The 17,273-nt window shown below is 41.2% G+C and overlaps 1 protein-coding gene and 1 long non-coding RNA gene across 9 annotated transcripts in view; one reads left to right on the top strand and one right to left on the bottom strand.

Moving 5' to 3' along the window:
* Positions 1–244: 244 nt before the first annotated feature.
* On the bottom strand, positions 245–1,814 carry LOC117202609 (uncharacterized). Its single transcript, XR_004485078.2, has 2 exons — positions 1,616–1,814; positions 245–776 (listed from the first exon to the last, which is right to left on the bottom strand). It is a non-coding gene; the product is annotated as an uncharacterized LOC117202609 (long non-coding RNA).
* The window catches only part of DDX6 (DEAD-box helicase 6), a 34,405-nt gene continuing 18,304 nt past the window's right edge, over positions 1,173–17,273 (top strand). For 2 of the 8 annotated variants that reach the window (XM_033434466.2, XM_033434461.2), the window contains exons 1-4: positions 1,173–1,373; positions 4,661–5,135; positions 8,444–8,507; positions 9,478–9,582. In XM_033434466.2, the coding sequence (XP_033290357.1) occupies positions 4,936–5,135; positions 8,444–8,507; positions 9,478–9,582 (369 nt within the window). In that variant the 5' untranslated portion in view covers positions 1,173–1,373; positions 4,661–4,935. Of the gene's footprint in view, positions 1,374–1,787; positions 1,870–2,013; positions 2,128–4,660; positions 5,136–8,443; positions 8,508–9,477; positions 9,583–17,273 lie in introns of those variants that run through there. The other 6 variants (XM_004273326.4, XM_033434462.2, XM_033434468.1 and 3 more) reach the window with 4 other exon arrangements.

Genomic DNA, 17,273 nt, shown 5'->3' with positions numbered 1-17,273 from the left:
TGGGGCCTCATACCTCAACATTTTATTAAAGAACCACTTAGCCATTCTCTCACCAGGATGGGCACAAGATGCCGGTTATTCCCTTAGATGAGTGGGTTTTTAAAAAGCTGGGTGGGAGACCCCATGCTACAAATTTAATTCAAAAACTGTTAAAGGAACCTTTTTTTAAATCTTAAGAACAGCCTTTTCACACTTCTCTACCACCTTTCCATTGGCTGTGTGTAAATAAACAAAGACCACCAAGTGAGAACAGGCTATTTATTCAAAGCTTGCTACAGCAAGGGAGGCAGCCACCTTCACCCAGCTTGGGACTTACAGGCCGGCAGTGAAAAAAAAAAAAAAAAAAAAAAAAAAAGGGGGTGGGTGGAGTAGGCTTCAGGGTATGCTCTGATTGGAGGTTAACTCGGGGAAGCTGGAGGCGGGCTAACTAGAAGCCGGGCGTCTAACGTGATTGGTTGGGGGGGGGAAAAACATATTTGGCTTTCTCTGATTGGTCCCGAGTTGGTAACAGGGGCAAAAATTTGGGAAGCTGGCAGTCAATGACCGACTCCTGCTCGTTCTAAGCTGATCACTGCAGAGGCTGTGGTTTGGCTTCCCGTGTTGGTTGCAGCAGAGGTTGTGGGTCGGAGTTCTGTTGTCAACATATGGTCCCGTCATTGCCCTGTGTATTTTCTGTCAACTGGGTGAGACCCAGGTTTTTATTTTCCCTTGACCTGGATAACTTTCAAGCTTCCGATTTTTGTTTTACCTGGAACAAGATTGCATTCCTGTTATTTCTGTTAAGGATAAACGGAGACATTAGGATATGGAAAGTATTTATGGGAACAAATACATAAGTGTCTTTCTGATGAGGGTCAGGCTGGAAAAAGAATCACCCTCGGTCCTCTGATTGCCCATTTCCGTACACAACTCCTATTACCATTATAACTGACTCCTTAGCAGCGTTTCCTTCCCTCGGGGTCGGGGGGGGCTCGGCCTCCTTGGTTCCCTCTCTTTGAGGACTGCCCTTTGGGGCCGAGAGAGGAGGATCGCTGCCCCAGTCTCCCACTTCCCTTCCCGAAGCTCGCTTTCCGGGTTCCGGCCCGGGTCGCACCCCCGCTACCCAGCACCCCACCCCCGCGCAATCCTCCTACAGCGTCCTCCACCCCCGCCCCTGCCCGCCCGCGCACAGCGTCCCCTGTCCGCCCCGCGTCCTCCCCGGTTCTCCCCGCCGCACCGGTCCCGGCCGGCCCCCCTTCCGGTTCCCACACCCGGGCGCGTGCCGGCGCCTCTGGACCAGTGGTTCCGCGCGTTCCTGCACGGAGGCGCGGGGCTCGAACGGACGCGACCCCCTTGGTCCTGCAGCAGCTTCCCCGGCCCGCGGGAGATGTCAGGTCAGCTCTCCCGTCCCCGAGTCGCTACCCGGTCCTTGGTCAGGAATAAGCAGATCCTTCTCGGGTCCCAAGCCCCCGACATCCATTCTGGGGGTACTCTTCCCAGCCACTATTCCCCGATCATTTCTCCTCAGCTGTGGAAAAAGCAGCCCTCCTTTCTCTTCAGAAAGGGACCCGTATTTTCCCTTCAACTTCCCTCAACTTGGGCCCCCGCGGGCCCCCAGTCGGTGGGAAAGCACTACCCTCCATTTTCGCCCCAGGGAGGTTCCTCGGCCCGGATTTCTCCTGCCACGAAGCAGGAGAGGCAGAGGCGCCGCGGCGGGCTCAGCGGCTGCAGCTGGGCCCTCGCCATCTTGCGCGGAGGAGGAGTCGCGGCGGCAGCCATGCGGAGAGCTAAGGGGCGGGGGTGCTGCGGCCGAGGGAGGGGGCGGGGAGCCGAGTTAGCTCGGCCCGGGCGGCGGCTTCGGCGGCGCCTCGAGAGCGGGCAGCGGCGGAGGTAGGGCTGCGCGGCTCGGGGAGCGGGCGAGCGCCGGCAGGCTGGCCCCCAGGCCCCCGGAGTGGAGCGGGACGGGGGACGGGGCGGGGCGGGGGGCGGCCGAAGTGAGGGGCCGGGTGGGGGCGGGCGGAGGTTTCCGAGGAGGAAGGAGCCGCCGCCATTTTGGGAGCTTCGAGTCAACAATAAAGGACCGAGGGTACAGAGCGGGAGTGGCCTCAGTGGTAAGACTCGGGCCCGAGCCGCGAGGAGTGGGGTGAGGTGAGGGGTTGGAGGTCGGCGGTGCAGCGGGGGCTGCGGGGAGTTACCCCCTCCGCCGGCCGGCGTGGGGGGCGCTCTGAGGCGGAGGCCTGAGGCCTGGTCGGGCCCGGGGGAGGAAGGCGGGCGGCAGCTGTGGGGCGGGGGCGCCCGGGAGGAGTGGGATAGAGCACTGTTGTGCCCGGCGGGGTCCGGAGGAGGAGCGGGAGAATTCCTCGGAGGAGCTTTGTGGGAGACAAGGGAAGGTGGGATCGTAGGGGGCGGCAAGGACTTAGGGAGATCGTGGAGGTTATAGGGTACGAGGCGGCCCTATAGGGGGCGGCAGGGATATGCAGTAGCGGAAGGCTGGGTTTCGAAGAGGACCGGCTGCTTGAGGGAGTAAGGCCTTGCAGGTCGACAACAAGGGGGTGATTATGGAGCCCCAGAGTCATGGAGAAAGGAGGGGCCGTCTGACTTAAGGGTTTCTCTTTGGGGCCTTCTGCGGGAGCCCCTATTGTTTCCTACCCGCGGAGCTGGTTCCCTGCTCTTGTTGCGCAGATACGATTTCAGGGCCCCAACCCATTTGTGTTTATGGGCCCAGGGAGCTGACTCGAAATGTGTGGGTTTGGTGGGGGGGTGTTGAAGGGTAGGGGAACCAGAAATTATTTGCCTACGGTTATAGGGCTCAAATCACTGGCGTGATTCTTTCCCTTATCGCTCACTCCCCTTTCTCTTCAACAGTCCCCTCGCCCCTTCAAAATAGAACGGTCACTCCAACTTGCAGACCGAGCTTAGAGAAACTGCGCTGCATTCGCACACAAAAGGTCTTTTTGGAGATGACGATACTGTTTTGGGTGTGAAACTGTCAATTGCTAACTACGATCTGGGAAGTGCTGTAATTAACTCCGCTAGGGGTTCCTCCCAACTCGTCTTTGTTTCGTTCGTATTTTTGAAAATGTAGAAATATAACTTGCAAATCTAAATTGGGAAGGGGTAGGAGGAATAGTTCTTTTCCTGAGACGTAGAGCTGCAGTGCTGGTTGTAGCTTAATTGAGAGGGGAGCAGTTATCACATAGTCACATTTTGGATGCAGGGAGGTATGAGGTCTTACGTGCATGATGGACAGTAATGATACCATTTAATTTTTAGAAGTTGCCACCTTCATCTTCTTAGTGTTTGCAAATAAGTAAGTCTTCTGGTATGAAGTAGGTGATATCGCTGATCATAATATAAACCTGTCAATACAGGAAACCAATTACTACCTTGCACTGAAATTGGATGGCTCTTAACCACCCTCTGCTTAAGAGGTCACTCAGCTCCTGGGAGACTTGGAAATATACAGCTTTGTGTACGTGATAATCAGGATTTGCTTGTGAGCAACTTTATTTTCAATTAAAAAAAAGACATCAAAGAGGTTTTTTAAAAAAATTTTATTGTTTGAGAAACCTTGGTGTATGGCAGAAACGCTAATTAATAAGCTAGTGTATGTTTGGTAAGAAATGTAAAGGAGTTAAAGAACAAAGCAAACAGAGCAGCCCTTTATTTTCTGGCCTTTTTCCCCCTGGGTTTTCAATTACGTTTTCATGTACTTCCTTTAAAAATAATTTTATTTGGGGAATAATTTAAAAATTTTTTTAATTAACTTAATTAGTACTCTGGGTTTCCTGGAAAGTTTGATTAAAGTTACTAGTATCTTTACCCTTTAACAGATTTTTTTAACACAGCTCATTTCCTTTTTGTGTTTTTGTAATTTAAAAAAATGCTACTTCAAGTTGGGATATACTTTTTGAAAAGTGTTATGTTTAAAAACGTAGCAGTTTTTTTAGTATTCAGATTTAATTAAGGTAGCTAAAGGTTTTCTTGGCTGTTTTTCAAGCAGAAGATTTTGACATGTAGACATATTTATATCCCTTGACATGCTTCAGTTACTGTTTTAAAGGGCAAAAACTTAAGGGAAAAAAGAAAATGTATTTTTCTTTATAAAGTTTAACTTCTGTCATTGAAATTCACAAGGGCATAAATGTGTTCTTTTTAAAGCATAAGGTGAAGCCAAAAGCTCAACTCTTCAAGGATTCTCAGTTGTCAGAAATAAAAAAAAAATTAATGAATTGTCTTGCCTTGTTCATTTGTAGATTTACATTAAGTTGTGCGATACTTCACTGAGTTGTAATGCAATTGAATGTAATGACTCATTGACTTTAAGAGGTGGCAGGGACTTCAGAGAATTCATCAGGGTGGAAACAAGGGAAGAGATTGTCATTTGACAACTAATGCTAACTTAATCACAGTATCTTTCTACTTTGTATTCTCTGGGTTGATTTGAACTGACAGTTTAAAATGTTTGAGATGGGTCTCGGTGCAGGTTTGGTTTTTGAGGCAATTCATCTTTTTGTGTTTTTCCTAGCTTGGCTAGTGATTTGGTCTCAGTGCAGCTGTATTCTTAATTCTTTAATTTAAAAGAAGAGAGTTCTTCTAAGGGAGTTCTTTAAAAGGGAAACAAAAAAGTTTTTTTCTAATTTTACTCTGTTTGCTAATTTAACTTTTTTCTTTGTTTCAGACTGAAGTGAGCGAATTCAGATATATAACTCAACCTTGTTAGAGGGCTTTATTAAAAAATAAAGAGTTGATTCCGTGCATGAGAGCAAGTTACTGCTGCTTACCGTTCAGAGACTTACAGGTGCTTGCCTGCATTGCAATAAAGGACTCATATATTGAGCAAGACTTATATTTATCTCTTCGTTTTGGAGAGCTTAATAAACTGTTATTACAGTTTCTCTACTGACTTTCAAAAGTTTAGAAGTTTGAAAGAGACATCTTTACAATTAATACAGCATGAGCACGGCCAGAACAGAGAACCCTGTTATAATGGGTCTGTCCAGTCAAAATGGTCAGCTGAGGGGCCCTGTGAAGCCCAGTGGTGGCCCCGGAGGAGGGGGCACACAGACACAGCAACAGATGAACCAGCTGAAAAACACCAACACAATCAATAATGGCACTCAGCAGCAAGCACAGAGTATGACCACCACTATTAAGTAAGTGTTAGAATAAATAATAAACACACTTGGGGGACCAAGGAGATTTATTTTGTTAGTTGTTGACTACTTTGTGTATACCTTAGTTTAACCATTTTGATTGCAAATAGAGGACAGATGACTTCGTTTTATGGCCAGCAGGTATTTGCAGTAGAAGAATGTATTTCTTTCATAACTAATTCAGGTTTATTAAGTAACAGATTGGCACAGATTAATATATATTAATTTTGTATAGACTATTTTTTGAAACATTTCTGGCTTTCATAATGAGCTCAGATTCATCTTGTTTTTGCCAGTATGGCTTTTTCCCTAGTGTTAGAACTTGACCTTATCCTAGTTTGAATGGCTGTTATAGCCAATTTCACATTTTAAATTTAACGACTTGCCCAGCCTTCTGAACTTCAAACATACTCATAGAAAATTTATCCATAACTTTTTTTTAGTTTGTGACACTTTGCTTTTCTGCCCTATTTATTTACTTTTCAAATATATTTTCTCCTCCTTTTACACACACACAAAATAACAAGCAGTTTATGTCATAGGGAACTCAGGATTTTGAACTCTTATAAACACATCTCTGAAGAGTCCCATACCCCTTTGACGACTTTTAAAAACGTAAGAGCCTCATCTTACTACAGAATATTTTTTCTTTTAAATTTAAAAGTGTGTAGGCTATCATCTTTAAGTGTACACTTTAAAGTATTTGAGTGGTAACTATGACTCCAAAGAATCAGTTAATAGAAAATTAACATTCAGGAATCTTGACCCATTTGAGATTTGTCTTTGTTAAAAATCTAGCCATGTAAGTTGATTTAACCTCTAGAAATCTTCATAAGATGATAAAACTCTTTCAGGGAACCAAAGCTTGTGTTTTATTATAACCTAGATCTTTTCCATGCTTAAAAAGTACTTACTAAAGAAAAATAGCCCTAACTTCCAACAGAATTGGTTTGGTCACTGGGAGATTTGGCATTAATACATATTCTATTATTATTTTATTATTATTATTTTTTAAGTGTTTTTTTAATTTTTATGTTTTTGCGGTACGCGGGCCTCTCACCGCTGCGGCCCCTCCCGCTGCGGAGCACAGGCCCCGGACGCGCAGGCCCAGCGGCCATGGCTCATGGGCCCAGCCCCTCCGTGGCATGTGGGATCCTCCCGGACCGGGGCACGATCCCGTGTCCCCCGCATCGGCAGGCGGACTCCCAACCCCTGCGCCACCAGGGAAGCCCTCTATTATTTTTGAGATGAATATTTTAATTAGTATAGAAATCAAGAATATTTTCTAAATTGTAGCTTGTCTTGAAAAAAATATGAATAGGCTAGCAGTATTTAGGCTATTTTTAATTCTTAATGATAGAAACATAAAACTACATTATTTCTTTTTTTTTTTTTTTTTTTTTTGGTACACGGGCCTCTCACTGTTGTGGCCTCTCCCGTTGCGGAGCATAGGCTCTGGACGCGCAGGCTCAGCGGCCACGGTTCACAGGCCCAGCCGCTCCGCGGCATGTGGGATCTTCCCGGACCGGGGCACAAACCCATGTCCCCTGCATCGGCAGGTGGACTCTCAACCACTGTGCCACCAGGGAAGCCCTCATTTCATTTTGAGAGTATTTTCTACTTGAACTCAGATTTGAGACAACAGTGGATTTTACCTTTTTTTTGCTTTTCCTAGGATTAATGTTTTTTTTCAATTCTGTGGATCTTTAAATCTCAGTTTAAATGTCATCTCTTTTATGAAGACTTCTAGATCCCATGGCTCAGAGCTCTTCTAATACCTATTTCTATCACTTGTTTTCTCATTAAAAATTTTTTTTTAACCTCCTAAGATTATAAATTTTTTTTGTAGGCAGATTTTGCCTTGTATCTTCCTGCATTTTTATCCACGATTTAGTGAATTTGGCAATGTGGCAAGCTGGCTTACTAGGATGTTCAGTTGACATTTTTGTTTATACCAAACTTTGCTATGGTATAGACTGGGGTGAAAGGCTTTAGTACCCTTGGATTGGTAGCAAATAGTTGCCTGTGTTACAGTATCTTGGATTATGTGGGACCTAGCTTTAAGTAAAATAATGTGCTTATCTTTCTAAATCAAGACTTGAGATGTTTGAGGTGCTCTAATTATATGAGTTGTTACAGTTAAATCGGTGAAAGCTTATTTATTTTAAAGACACAGTTGAAAGCATTGTCTGCTTTATTGACAGTCTTTTTTCTCTTAGATGCTTTGGATATTATATTATTTGAAGTTTTTACCTGACCAAAAAGAAAATTTTTTATTACATTTTCTTTGTTATTTTCTTTCGTGGTTTCAGGCATCCCCAGTAAAAAAGATTAAGAGAGATGTTTACTAACAGCTAATATCGAGTTCTTCTTTTGCCAGGCACTGTGCTGAGTGCTTTATAGAAATTATTTTATGTAATTTTTATCCCATTTTATATATGAGAGAATGGAGGTTTAGAAAAGTAACTGTTGCAAGGTCATAGAACTAATATGTAGAAGAGTCAGGGCTTGAACTCAAGTCTGAAACTTTATAGATTCCTTGGCTTTAACTAGTCACCAAGAGTTACAAACTCAGATGCCTATAGGGGACTGCCAGATTAGAGGGTACTTGCCCTATTAAAAGGCATCAACCACTTGATTTTAAACTCCATTTACTAAGCTCTATCAAACTGTTGCCATGCAGAAATTTGGAACCAGTGTTACTAAAGCTTCCAGATTTTTTCAAGAAAATCCAGAATCTGGACTTCTACACAAAATCTCCTAATTTTTTAATGTTGGCCACTAATTTAAAACACACACTATGGGCTTCCCTGGTGGCGCAGTGGTTGAGAGTCCGCCTGCTGATGCAGGGGACGTGGGTTCGTGCCCCGGTCCGGGAAGATCCCACATGCTGTGGAGCGGCTGGGCCCGTGAGCCATGGCCGCTGAGCCTGCACGTCCGGAGCCTGTGCTCCGCAGCGGGAGAGGCCACAAAAAACATACACACACACTATATAGGTCAAATAAAACATATGGGTTACTAGTTTTGAAAATGGTTGGACTGTATACAGCTCTGCTTTTCTTAAGAGGATGGATACCTTACTCCCTGCTATTCTTGATTTTTTAAAATTCTCCCTAGATTGTTGTGCTTTGTAAGAAAACAGTTTTTCTAAAGTTGTTTATCTCTTTTGTTACCTGTATTCTTAAGTAAACGGCAATATGTTCAACTTAGTGTGCTTTTTAGAATTATAATCGAGATGAATTATCTTTGTATTTTACAATACTAATGCTGTGAATTCTGATACTTCAATTTTACTGTATTCTCTCTAGACCTGGTGATGACTGGAAAAAGACTTTAAAACTCCCTCCAAAGGATCTAAGAATCAAAACTTCGGTAAGTTGGTTGTAACATTGAAGTGGAAAAATGATCCTGAAACTCTAAAAGTGAAGTAGTTATTTAATGATAACAGGCACTGTGTTTACTCTTAAGTAAGTTGAAGTGGTTGAAATTGTATAACTCATGTATGATGAGTTGCCCAGAATTTCCACTATTTGGAGGAATTAGTCATAATGTGTATGTATACATGTTATTGCAATATATAATGTAATATTTAATATACAGTATACAATACAATAATTATTACTATATATACAGTATTTCATATATAATTTATATATTAAATACCGTGTTTATACGTATATATATCTTATTTCTTTTGTGGAATGCTTTTATGGTTTTCAAGGCGTTTTCTCAAAATTCTCTTGTTTCCAGCAGCACAGTAAGTTTCAGGGTAGGTATTGTCCACATTTTGTGGATGAGAAAACTGAAGTTGAGAGGTTAGTTCTCTTAGCCCAGTGTTCTCAACCAAGGGCAATTTTTGTCCCCTAGGAAGCATTTAGCAATAGCTGGAGCAATAGCTGGTTATCACAGCTGAAGGGATGCTACAGAACAGCCCCTTACAGCGAAGAATTTTCTGGCCCAAATGTCAATAGTGCTGGACTTGAGAAACCCTGGTTTAGACTAGGATATTTGTAGGCAGTGAATGGTAGAGCTAGGGTTTGATTTCATATCTTGTGGTTTGATACTTACATAGAAATAACAGTATTCCATCAGTCCTTAGAGAAAAATGACCACAGGGTGGCTGATCTTTCCCCAAAACATAGTTTTTAAATGGCTTGTGTGTGTTAAAGAGAGTGGTTATTTTTCAGTTGAACTATAGATCAAGACAGAACTAATCTGCGCATATTTATATTTTAAATGGGGTAAAGAATTAGTCTCTCCAACACTTTATTAAGCATGCTAATTACCAAAGGAACCCAATTGTACTTCATTCTTCTGATGTTGTTTGTTTTTGTTTGACCAGGATGTGACCTCCACAAAAGGAAATGAGTTTGAAGATTACTGTTTGAAACGGGAGTTGCTGATGGGAATTTTTGAAATGGGCTGGGAAAAGCCATCTCCTATTCAGGTATGTTTCCCCTTTTTTATCATATGTATAATGTTATGAGTTAAGCGTTACACACTTTCTGATCTGCGGGAATGATACAGTGAAACAACAGTTCTCTCCAGTTTGTATACACACACATATATATATGTACACACAGGCATACACACTTTCTGAACCTTTAAATGGTAAGTTACAAAATCATGGCGCTTTATTTCTAAATATTTCAGTGTGTATTTCCTAAGAATAGGGATAGTCTCTTGAATAATCATAGTACAGTTATGTTCAGTCAATTTAACTTTAATGCAGTATTTCTATCTCATCTGTCATTTGTAGTCTTATTTTTAACTGGCCCCCAGATTTTGTCTTAAAGCATTTTTTTTCTCTTCCATACAAGATTCATCCTAGGATCAGGTATTGCATATAATGGTTACATCTCTTTTAGTAGTGAGCATTTCCCTGTTCTTTTTTTGTCTTTTATGACATTGACATGTTAAAAATATGGCCCCCTTCCTTTTTTTTTTTTCCTCCAGTAGAACATTCCTCATTTGGGGTTTGTCTCATATTTCCATGTGATTAGATTCAAGTTATGCATTCTTAGCCAGAATACTGCAGAAGTCACATTTGGAGGTATAGTGTTCATCTATTCCTCAAGGGTGATTTTAATTTTGATTACCCTTTCAAAGTGGTGTCTTGATTTTTCTACTGTATAATTATTGCTCCCCCACCACCACCTTAAAACTAATAAACAGTCTTTGGGGAGCATTTTAAGGCAATGCGGATATACTACTCTTCATAAAAATTTCCCCCTAACTCCTCCTTACGTATGTATATATTATCAGTGTGGACTCATGAATTTTTTTTAATGGTATTTTTTATATATATAAATGTATTTTTTATTTTTGGCTGTGTTGGGTCTTAGTTGCTGTGCACGGGCTTTCTCTAGTTGTGGTGAGGGGAGGCTACTCTTCGTTGCAGTGCACAGGCTTCTCATTGTGGTGGCCTCTCGTTGCGGAGCACAGGCTCTAGGCGCACAGGCTTCAGTAGTTGTGGCACATGGGCTCTAGAGCGCAGGCTCAGTAGTTGTGGCTCATGGGCTTAGTTGCTCTGCGGCATTGGCAGGCAGACTCTTAACCACTGTGCCACCAGAGAAGTCCCTTTAGTGGTATTTTTGTGCTCGAATTGTCCTGTATTTGGCCAGCGTGAGCTCCTTCAGGCCGGTTCCTTTGTGTTTGTAATGTGCCTCATTTGTTTTTTCCCTCTGATAGACTATTTTATAAAGCAGTTTTAAGTTCATAGCAATTGAGCAAAAGAGATATTTCGTAAATCCCTGCCCACACTCATGCATAGCCTCCCCCATTATCAGCATTCCCCACAAGAGCAATATTTGTTACAACTGATGAACCTGTGTTGACACATTATCACCCAAAGTCCATAGTTTGCATTAGGGTTCATTCTTGGTATTGTAAATTCTGTGGGTTTGAACATATGTATAATGACATGTATCCACCATTATAGTATCATACAGAGTAGTTTCACTGACCTCCGTGCTCCACCTATTCACCCTTCCCTTCCCCCTTCGTTTTTCTTGAGCACTTCCTTTTTGGTATATCACGATGTCAAGCTTATCTGTAGAGCCACCCTTCCCCAGCCTCAGAATCAGCTATTTTCTCCAAGGAACTCTGATTCCAATTAGTGGGGAGTAGTATTAGGGACCAAGATTTAAGTACTAGGTGCACTCTTTCAGTGAAAAGAGCAAGGAAATATATGTATGTATACACATACATGCCTGTAGACCTAAACATGTGTTATACATGTACAGATTTGATAAATGTGATTGTTGTCTTCACATATTTAAATTGAAGCTGTTGAATCCAAGCTGTACTCAGGACAAACTCTGTGACATCATTGAGTACTTTTTCACTGAACAAACATGTATCAAGTGACCTAGAAAGTGTTAGACCCTGATGGTGTTATGATGAACAAGATAAATAGGGTTCCTGCACTCAGAGTCTGGTGGAAAGGACAGCTTATTGTACAGGTAATTTCAGTGTAATGTAATGGGCACATATATGTAGTTGAAATTGCACATATATGTAGCTACTAGGGAAGATGGAACAACCTGGAAGAAGTGATCCATGTTCCAAGTGGGGAACACTGGAATGGTGATTGCCTGGGGATGAGAGTGTGCCTTTGTGGACAAACTGAAAGGACAAACTTGTGGTTAGAGAAAGTATCAAGATAAAGTTATACCTCATCAGGCAATTTGAGTGCAGATATCAAAAATATTTAGGAATCTACTTTTCCATAATACAGTTCATGTTAATCTATTTTATCTATAGGAGTGAAACATTTTATGGGCACTTTTCTACTGTATCATTCAACTTTGTATCTCTAGTACTTAGCAAGGTGCATGGCAGGAAATAGGCCTTCAGTTGTATTGCTTTGTTGGAATTATGGTTAATGGATATCTGTAAGTGAACTTCGTCTAGAGAAGTGTTTTAGAGCACTGTCTTTGCGGTGAGGCTGCGCAGGTTGAATCCCAACTCCACTCCTCTCTAAGGAGATTATTTAAATGTCTCGAAGCCTCTGCTTTCTGACCTATAAAATTGATATAATAGTGTATACCGTGGGGTTGTTGTAAAGGTTAAGTGAGGTAATTCATGTTTGTATCCTTACTGCAGTGGCTAATAGGTGACAAATGCCCAATAAATGTTATGGGGTTTTATTTTATGTAGTAGTTTTATCAAAAAAGGAGATTGGTTCATTTGGCAGAGTTAATTCTTAATGGACCCTTGCTGACTCCTGTTTCACACTTTTGTATTAAATTTTAAAATTCACTTTGTTATTTGCATTCTCAGTTTGGTATAGCATATAGATAATGAACTCTCCAGCCACTTAGCCAGTCTACCATCTGGGTTTTTCTGTAAAGTAGAAATGATCTCCCTCACAGGGTTTTTATTGTGAGGATCGAAGGTTGTGTACAGGCATACCTCGTTTTACTGTGCTTTGCTTTACTGTATTTTGCAGATACTGCGTTTGGGTTTTTACTGGTTTTTTTTTTTTTTTTTTTTTTAAACAAATGGAAGGTTTGTGGCAACCCTGTGTTGTCAGATGATGGTTATTATTTTTAAATTTAGGTGTGTATATTGTTTTTTTACACAATACTGCTGCACACTTAATAGACTATAGTATAGTGTAAACATAACTTTTATATGCACTGGGAAACAAAAAAATTTGTGTGACTCACTTGATTGCACTGATCTAGAACCGAATCCACAATGCTCCAAGGTGTATTTTGAAATAGCAAGCAGAGTATGAATATAAAGTAGTATTCTGTATACCTGAGACTATCATTCACATTGCTTTTTCCTGCACTATTGTTTTGCCTGAGGATCCATGGAAAACACAAGATAACATGCTTCTTAGAATCATTCAGTGTAACAAACCATAAATACTAGGCCTTTAGAACCAAAAGAAATCTAGAAGTCCTCTAGTAAAATCCAACCTCGTGACTGGCATTCTTCTATTCTCTTCTTGTCTACCTTCTTTCCTCACTTTTTTTTTGTTATTTTTTTTTCTTTTACTAAAACGTGTCTATTGTCTTTATAGTACTTAGTTTTACAGTTTGATCCAGGCATTTTTTTTTTCTCTCCAGATATAAAATCCTCTTGACCAGATGGGTGTCATATACATTTGAATCTTTTTTAAGAGATCTGACTTAGTTGCACTTTGGCTATAAGATTATTAGAAAATGAGGCACTTAAAATCTTTTGAGACGATATAATTTTACACTGACAGGCTGGAACCAGATATACTACAGATTGCTTCCACACATTTTTCTTTGGTACAGCCATCTGTGATTCTAGTTCTTGGTCTGAATGCTGTGCCCAGTAGCATAACCATGCCATTCTGAGGCCTAGCTTTACAGGAATAGAGACTTCTTTGGAGGACCTAAGAGTCTGTCTTATTCTGCTTAACATTGAGAAACCTTATATTAACTTGGGGATGATTGGTGACAGCTCTTGCTGCTTCCAGACCTTAGGCACAACTTTTGAAGACTTTTTAGGTAAGAAGATGATGGAATGGCAAGTAGTTCATTATTGAGGGAAACATGGAAGTTCCTTCTTTTGGCAACCAAATTTCATATCAAGTCAGGAATCTCAAATTATTTTGAGAAATTATTTTGTTAACCAAGTCTAATTGGTCGTTTATTAAATTTATAGTTAAGAATTAGAGCATTCTTAATTCTTTTATAATTCATTCCTCCTGCTAACATGGATTTATTGCCAAAAGAATTATTTTCCTAAATTCTCAAAGTCTTTAAATGCATGTCTTCATTGGTTACTATGGTAAAATTGGGGTGTGTTCCTTAAGGTGGAGATGTTCTTTTTGAAATTACTATCTTCCGTCTCCTTTTTTTCTGGGTAGCAGTAGATGTTGTCACCATTGCTTATCTCCTCCACAGTACCCATATTTTTTTCCCCTGAAATTAAGGTTCTTAAATTCAACTAGTCCTAGGAAGTAAAAAGAAGCAGCTACTCTAAAAGCAGCTAGCTGGGCAATTTGGAGCCTTTTCAGGTACTATACTTTTGTAAAATGCCTCTCAGTACTAGGAAATTGGAAGGTATCCCATTCTTTGGTTGTAGGCAACAGAGACCAACTTGGGTTACTTAAGCAAAAGGAAATTTATTGAATATCAGGAATTCACAAGATTAGGGAGAAGTCTGGAGAAACACACTTGGCATTGGCCAAGAACCAGGGCAGCCCTAAAGGGCTCAGGAAGCTGTAAATTGTTATAGGATGCACTGTAGCAATTTCAGTTCTTAGAAGGGAGCATTCAGCCAGGCCTGGCTTCAGTCGTTGTCCTCCATACAGCTGAGGAAGTTGGCTAGACTATCCATTGGGGTGGGGAGGATGTAACTCCTCAGAGTTACGGTGCTACTAAGAAAGGGGAATGGATGGATAGTAGGGTTATAAAAACACAATAAATACATACTGGCTCAGTCCCTAGACCTTACAGTGGAACATGGACTTTGGAGAGCTAAAGTGGCAGAATCAGACCTTAAGGTCATTTAAGGTTAAGGTTTCTGTTTTTTGTGTTGTTTTTTTGGGTTTTGATGGGTTTTGTTTTTGTTTTTGGTTGTTTTGTTTTTGGTGGCCTTAGGGTATAAATCACACAATTCACACATTTTAAGTATACAATTCATTGTTTTTTAGTATATTCACAGTTGTGCAGTCACACAACTAAAACAGTCAATTTTAGAATATTTTCATCACCCCAGAAAGAAACTTTAGTAATCACCCTTCATCTTCCCCTAGCTCTAAGCAACCACTAATCTACTTTCTGTCTGTATGGATTGGCTTATTCTGGACAATTTCATGTAAATGGAACCATACAATATATGCTCTTTTTTGACTGGCTTTTTTGACCATGTGACTAGCATGTGTTTAGGGCTCATCCATATTGTAGCATGTATCAGTACTCCATTCCTTTTTATTGTTGAATAATATTCCACTGTATAGCTATACCACATTGGTTTATCCATTCTTCAGTTGTAGGGTTGTTTCCACTGTTAGCTGTTATGAATAATGCTCCTTTGAACACTGGTGTACGAATTTTTGTGTGGAGATATTTTCATGTCTCTTGGGTATATACCTAGGAGTAGAATTGCTGGTTCAAATGGTAACTCTTTAACTTTTTGAGGAACTGCCAGACTGTTTTCCAAAATGGCTGTACATTGTACTTAGTGGTATATGAGGTACCAATTTCTCTGTTTGCAAACCGAAGTTCAAATCCTGGTTCTAGCATTTCTTGCTTTGTGACCTTCAGTAAAACAGTCTGAGGATCCATCTGTCAATTGTAAAACAAAACGTACCTAACTTGAAAGGATATAATTAACGTTAAGTATCTAAGCATAGTGTCCATCTCAGTAAGTTTTTAAAAATTATTTAGCTTCCTTCCTCCTTCCTCTTCTCCCTGGCTGCTCCCCATGACTTCCTCTTGGGTTTCAAAGCTGTGTGAGTCGGACTTGAATTCTCTTGCTTCATATTACTTAATCTTCCCAGGAAACAGTAGTAAGAGACGGTGTGGATATACTGGATCTCCTGACTGCTAATCATAATGATCACCATATGAGATGAAATACAGTGCATCTTAACTTACAGATTAGCTTACTTTGTTAAAGTCCTGTCCTTAAACAGTTTCTGTAGAGCATAAGTCCTGTCAGAGTAGAGGAATAGAAGTCAGTGAATGGCCTTTAAGTCAAAAGATAAACCCCAAATAGGAATTAGGATACCCCCAATCTAATTCTGCCCTGTCTTACTTCATTCAGAAGTCTTATCTTTTTTTTTTTTTTATTAATTTTTATTGGAGTATGGTTGCTTTACAATGTTTTGTTAGCCTCCACTGCACAACAAAATGAATCAGCCGTACGCATACAGGTATCCCCTCCCTTTTGGACTTCCCTCCCATTTCGGTTACCACAGTGCATTAGGTAGAGTTCCCTGTGCTATACAGTACGTTCCCATCAGTTGTCTATTTTGTACATAGTTTCAATAATGTATATGTGTCAATTCCAGTCCCTCCCTCCCTACCCCTTTCCCCCTTTGTATCCATACATTTGTTCTCTACGTCCAAATCTCTTTCTGCTTTGCAAATAAGATCATGTATACCATTTTCTAGATTCCATATATACACGTTATTATATGACATTTGCTTTTCTCTTTCTGACTTCACTCTGTAGGACTCTCAGTTCATCCGTGTCTCTACAAATGACCCAATTTCGTTCCTTTTTATGGCTGAGTAATATTCCATTGTATATATGTACCACATCTTCCTTTTCCTTTTTTTTTTTTTTTTTTTTTGCGGTACGCGGGCCTCTCACTGTTGTGGCCTCTCCCGTTGCGGAGCCTGGGCTCCAGACGCGCAGGCTCAGCGGCCATGGCTCACGGGCCCAGCCGCTCCGCAGCATGTGGGATCTTCCCGGACCGGGGCACGAACCCATGTACCCTGCATCGGCAGGCGAACTCTCAACCACTGCCCTGCCAGGGAAGCCCATGTACCACATCTTCTTTATCCATTCCTCTGTTGATGGACATTTAGATTGCTTCCATGACCTGACTGTTGTAAATAGTGCTGCTGTGAACATTGGGGTGCATGTGTTTTCTTTTAATTACGGTTTTCTCTGGGTATATGCCCAGTAGTGGGATTGTTGGGTCATATTGTAGTTCTATTTTTAGTTTTCTAAGGAACCTCCATACGGTTCTCCATAGTGGCTGTATAAATTTATATTCCCACCAACAGTGTATGAGGGTTCCTTTTTCTCCACACACTCTCCAGCATTTATTGTTTGTAGATTTTTTGATGATGGCCATTCTGACCGGTGTGAGGTGATACCTGATTGTAGTTTTGGTTTGCATTTCTCTAATAGTGATGTTGAGCATCCTTTCATGTGTTTGTTGGCCATGTGTATGTCTTCTTTGGAGAAATGTGTATTTAGGTCTTCTGCCCATTTTTGGATTGGGTTGTCTTTTTGATATTGAGCTGTGTGAGCTGCTTGTATATTTTGGAGATTAATCTTTGTCAGTTGCTTCATTTGCAAATATTTTCTCCCATTCTGAGGGCTGTCTTTTCGTCTTGTTTATGGTTTCCAGAAGTCTTATCCTTTTAAAGAACCTGATTCAGGAAGTCACTGGGAGACTACCTAGCTTTT

Source organism: Orcinus orca, chromosome 8 (assembly GCF_937001465.1).
Source record: "Orcinus orca chromosome 8, mOrcOrc1.1, whole genome shotgun sequence".
Taxonomy (NCBI): domain Eukaryota; kingdom Metazoa; phylum Chordata; class Mammalia; order Artiodactyla; family Delphinidae; genus Orcinus; species Orcinus orca.
The sequence above is the reverse complement of the archived record's forward strand: the minus strand, read 5'-3'. Positions and strand labels throughout refer to the sequence as shown.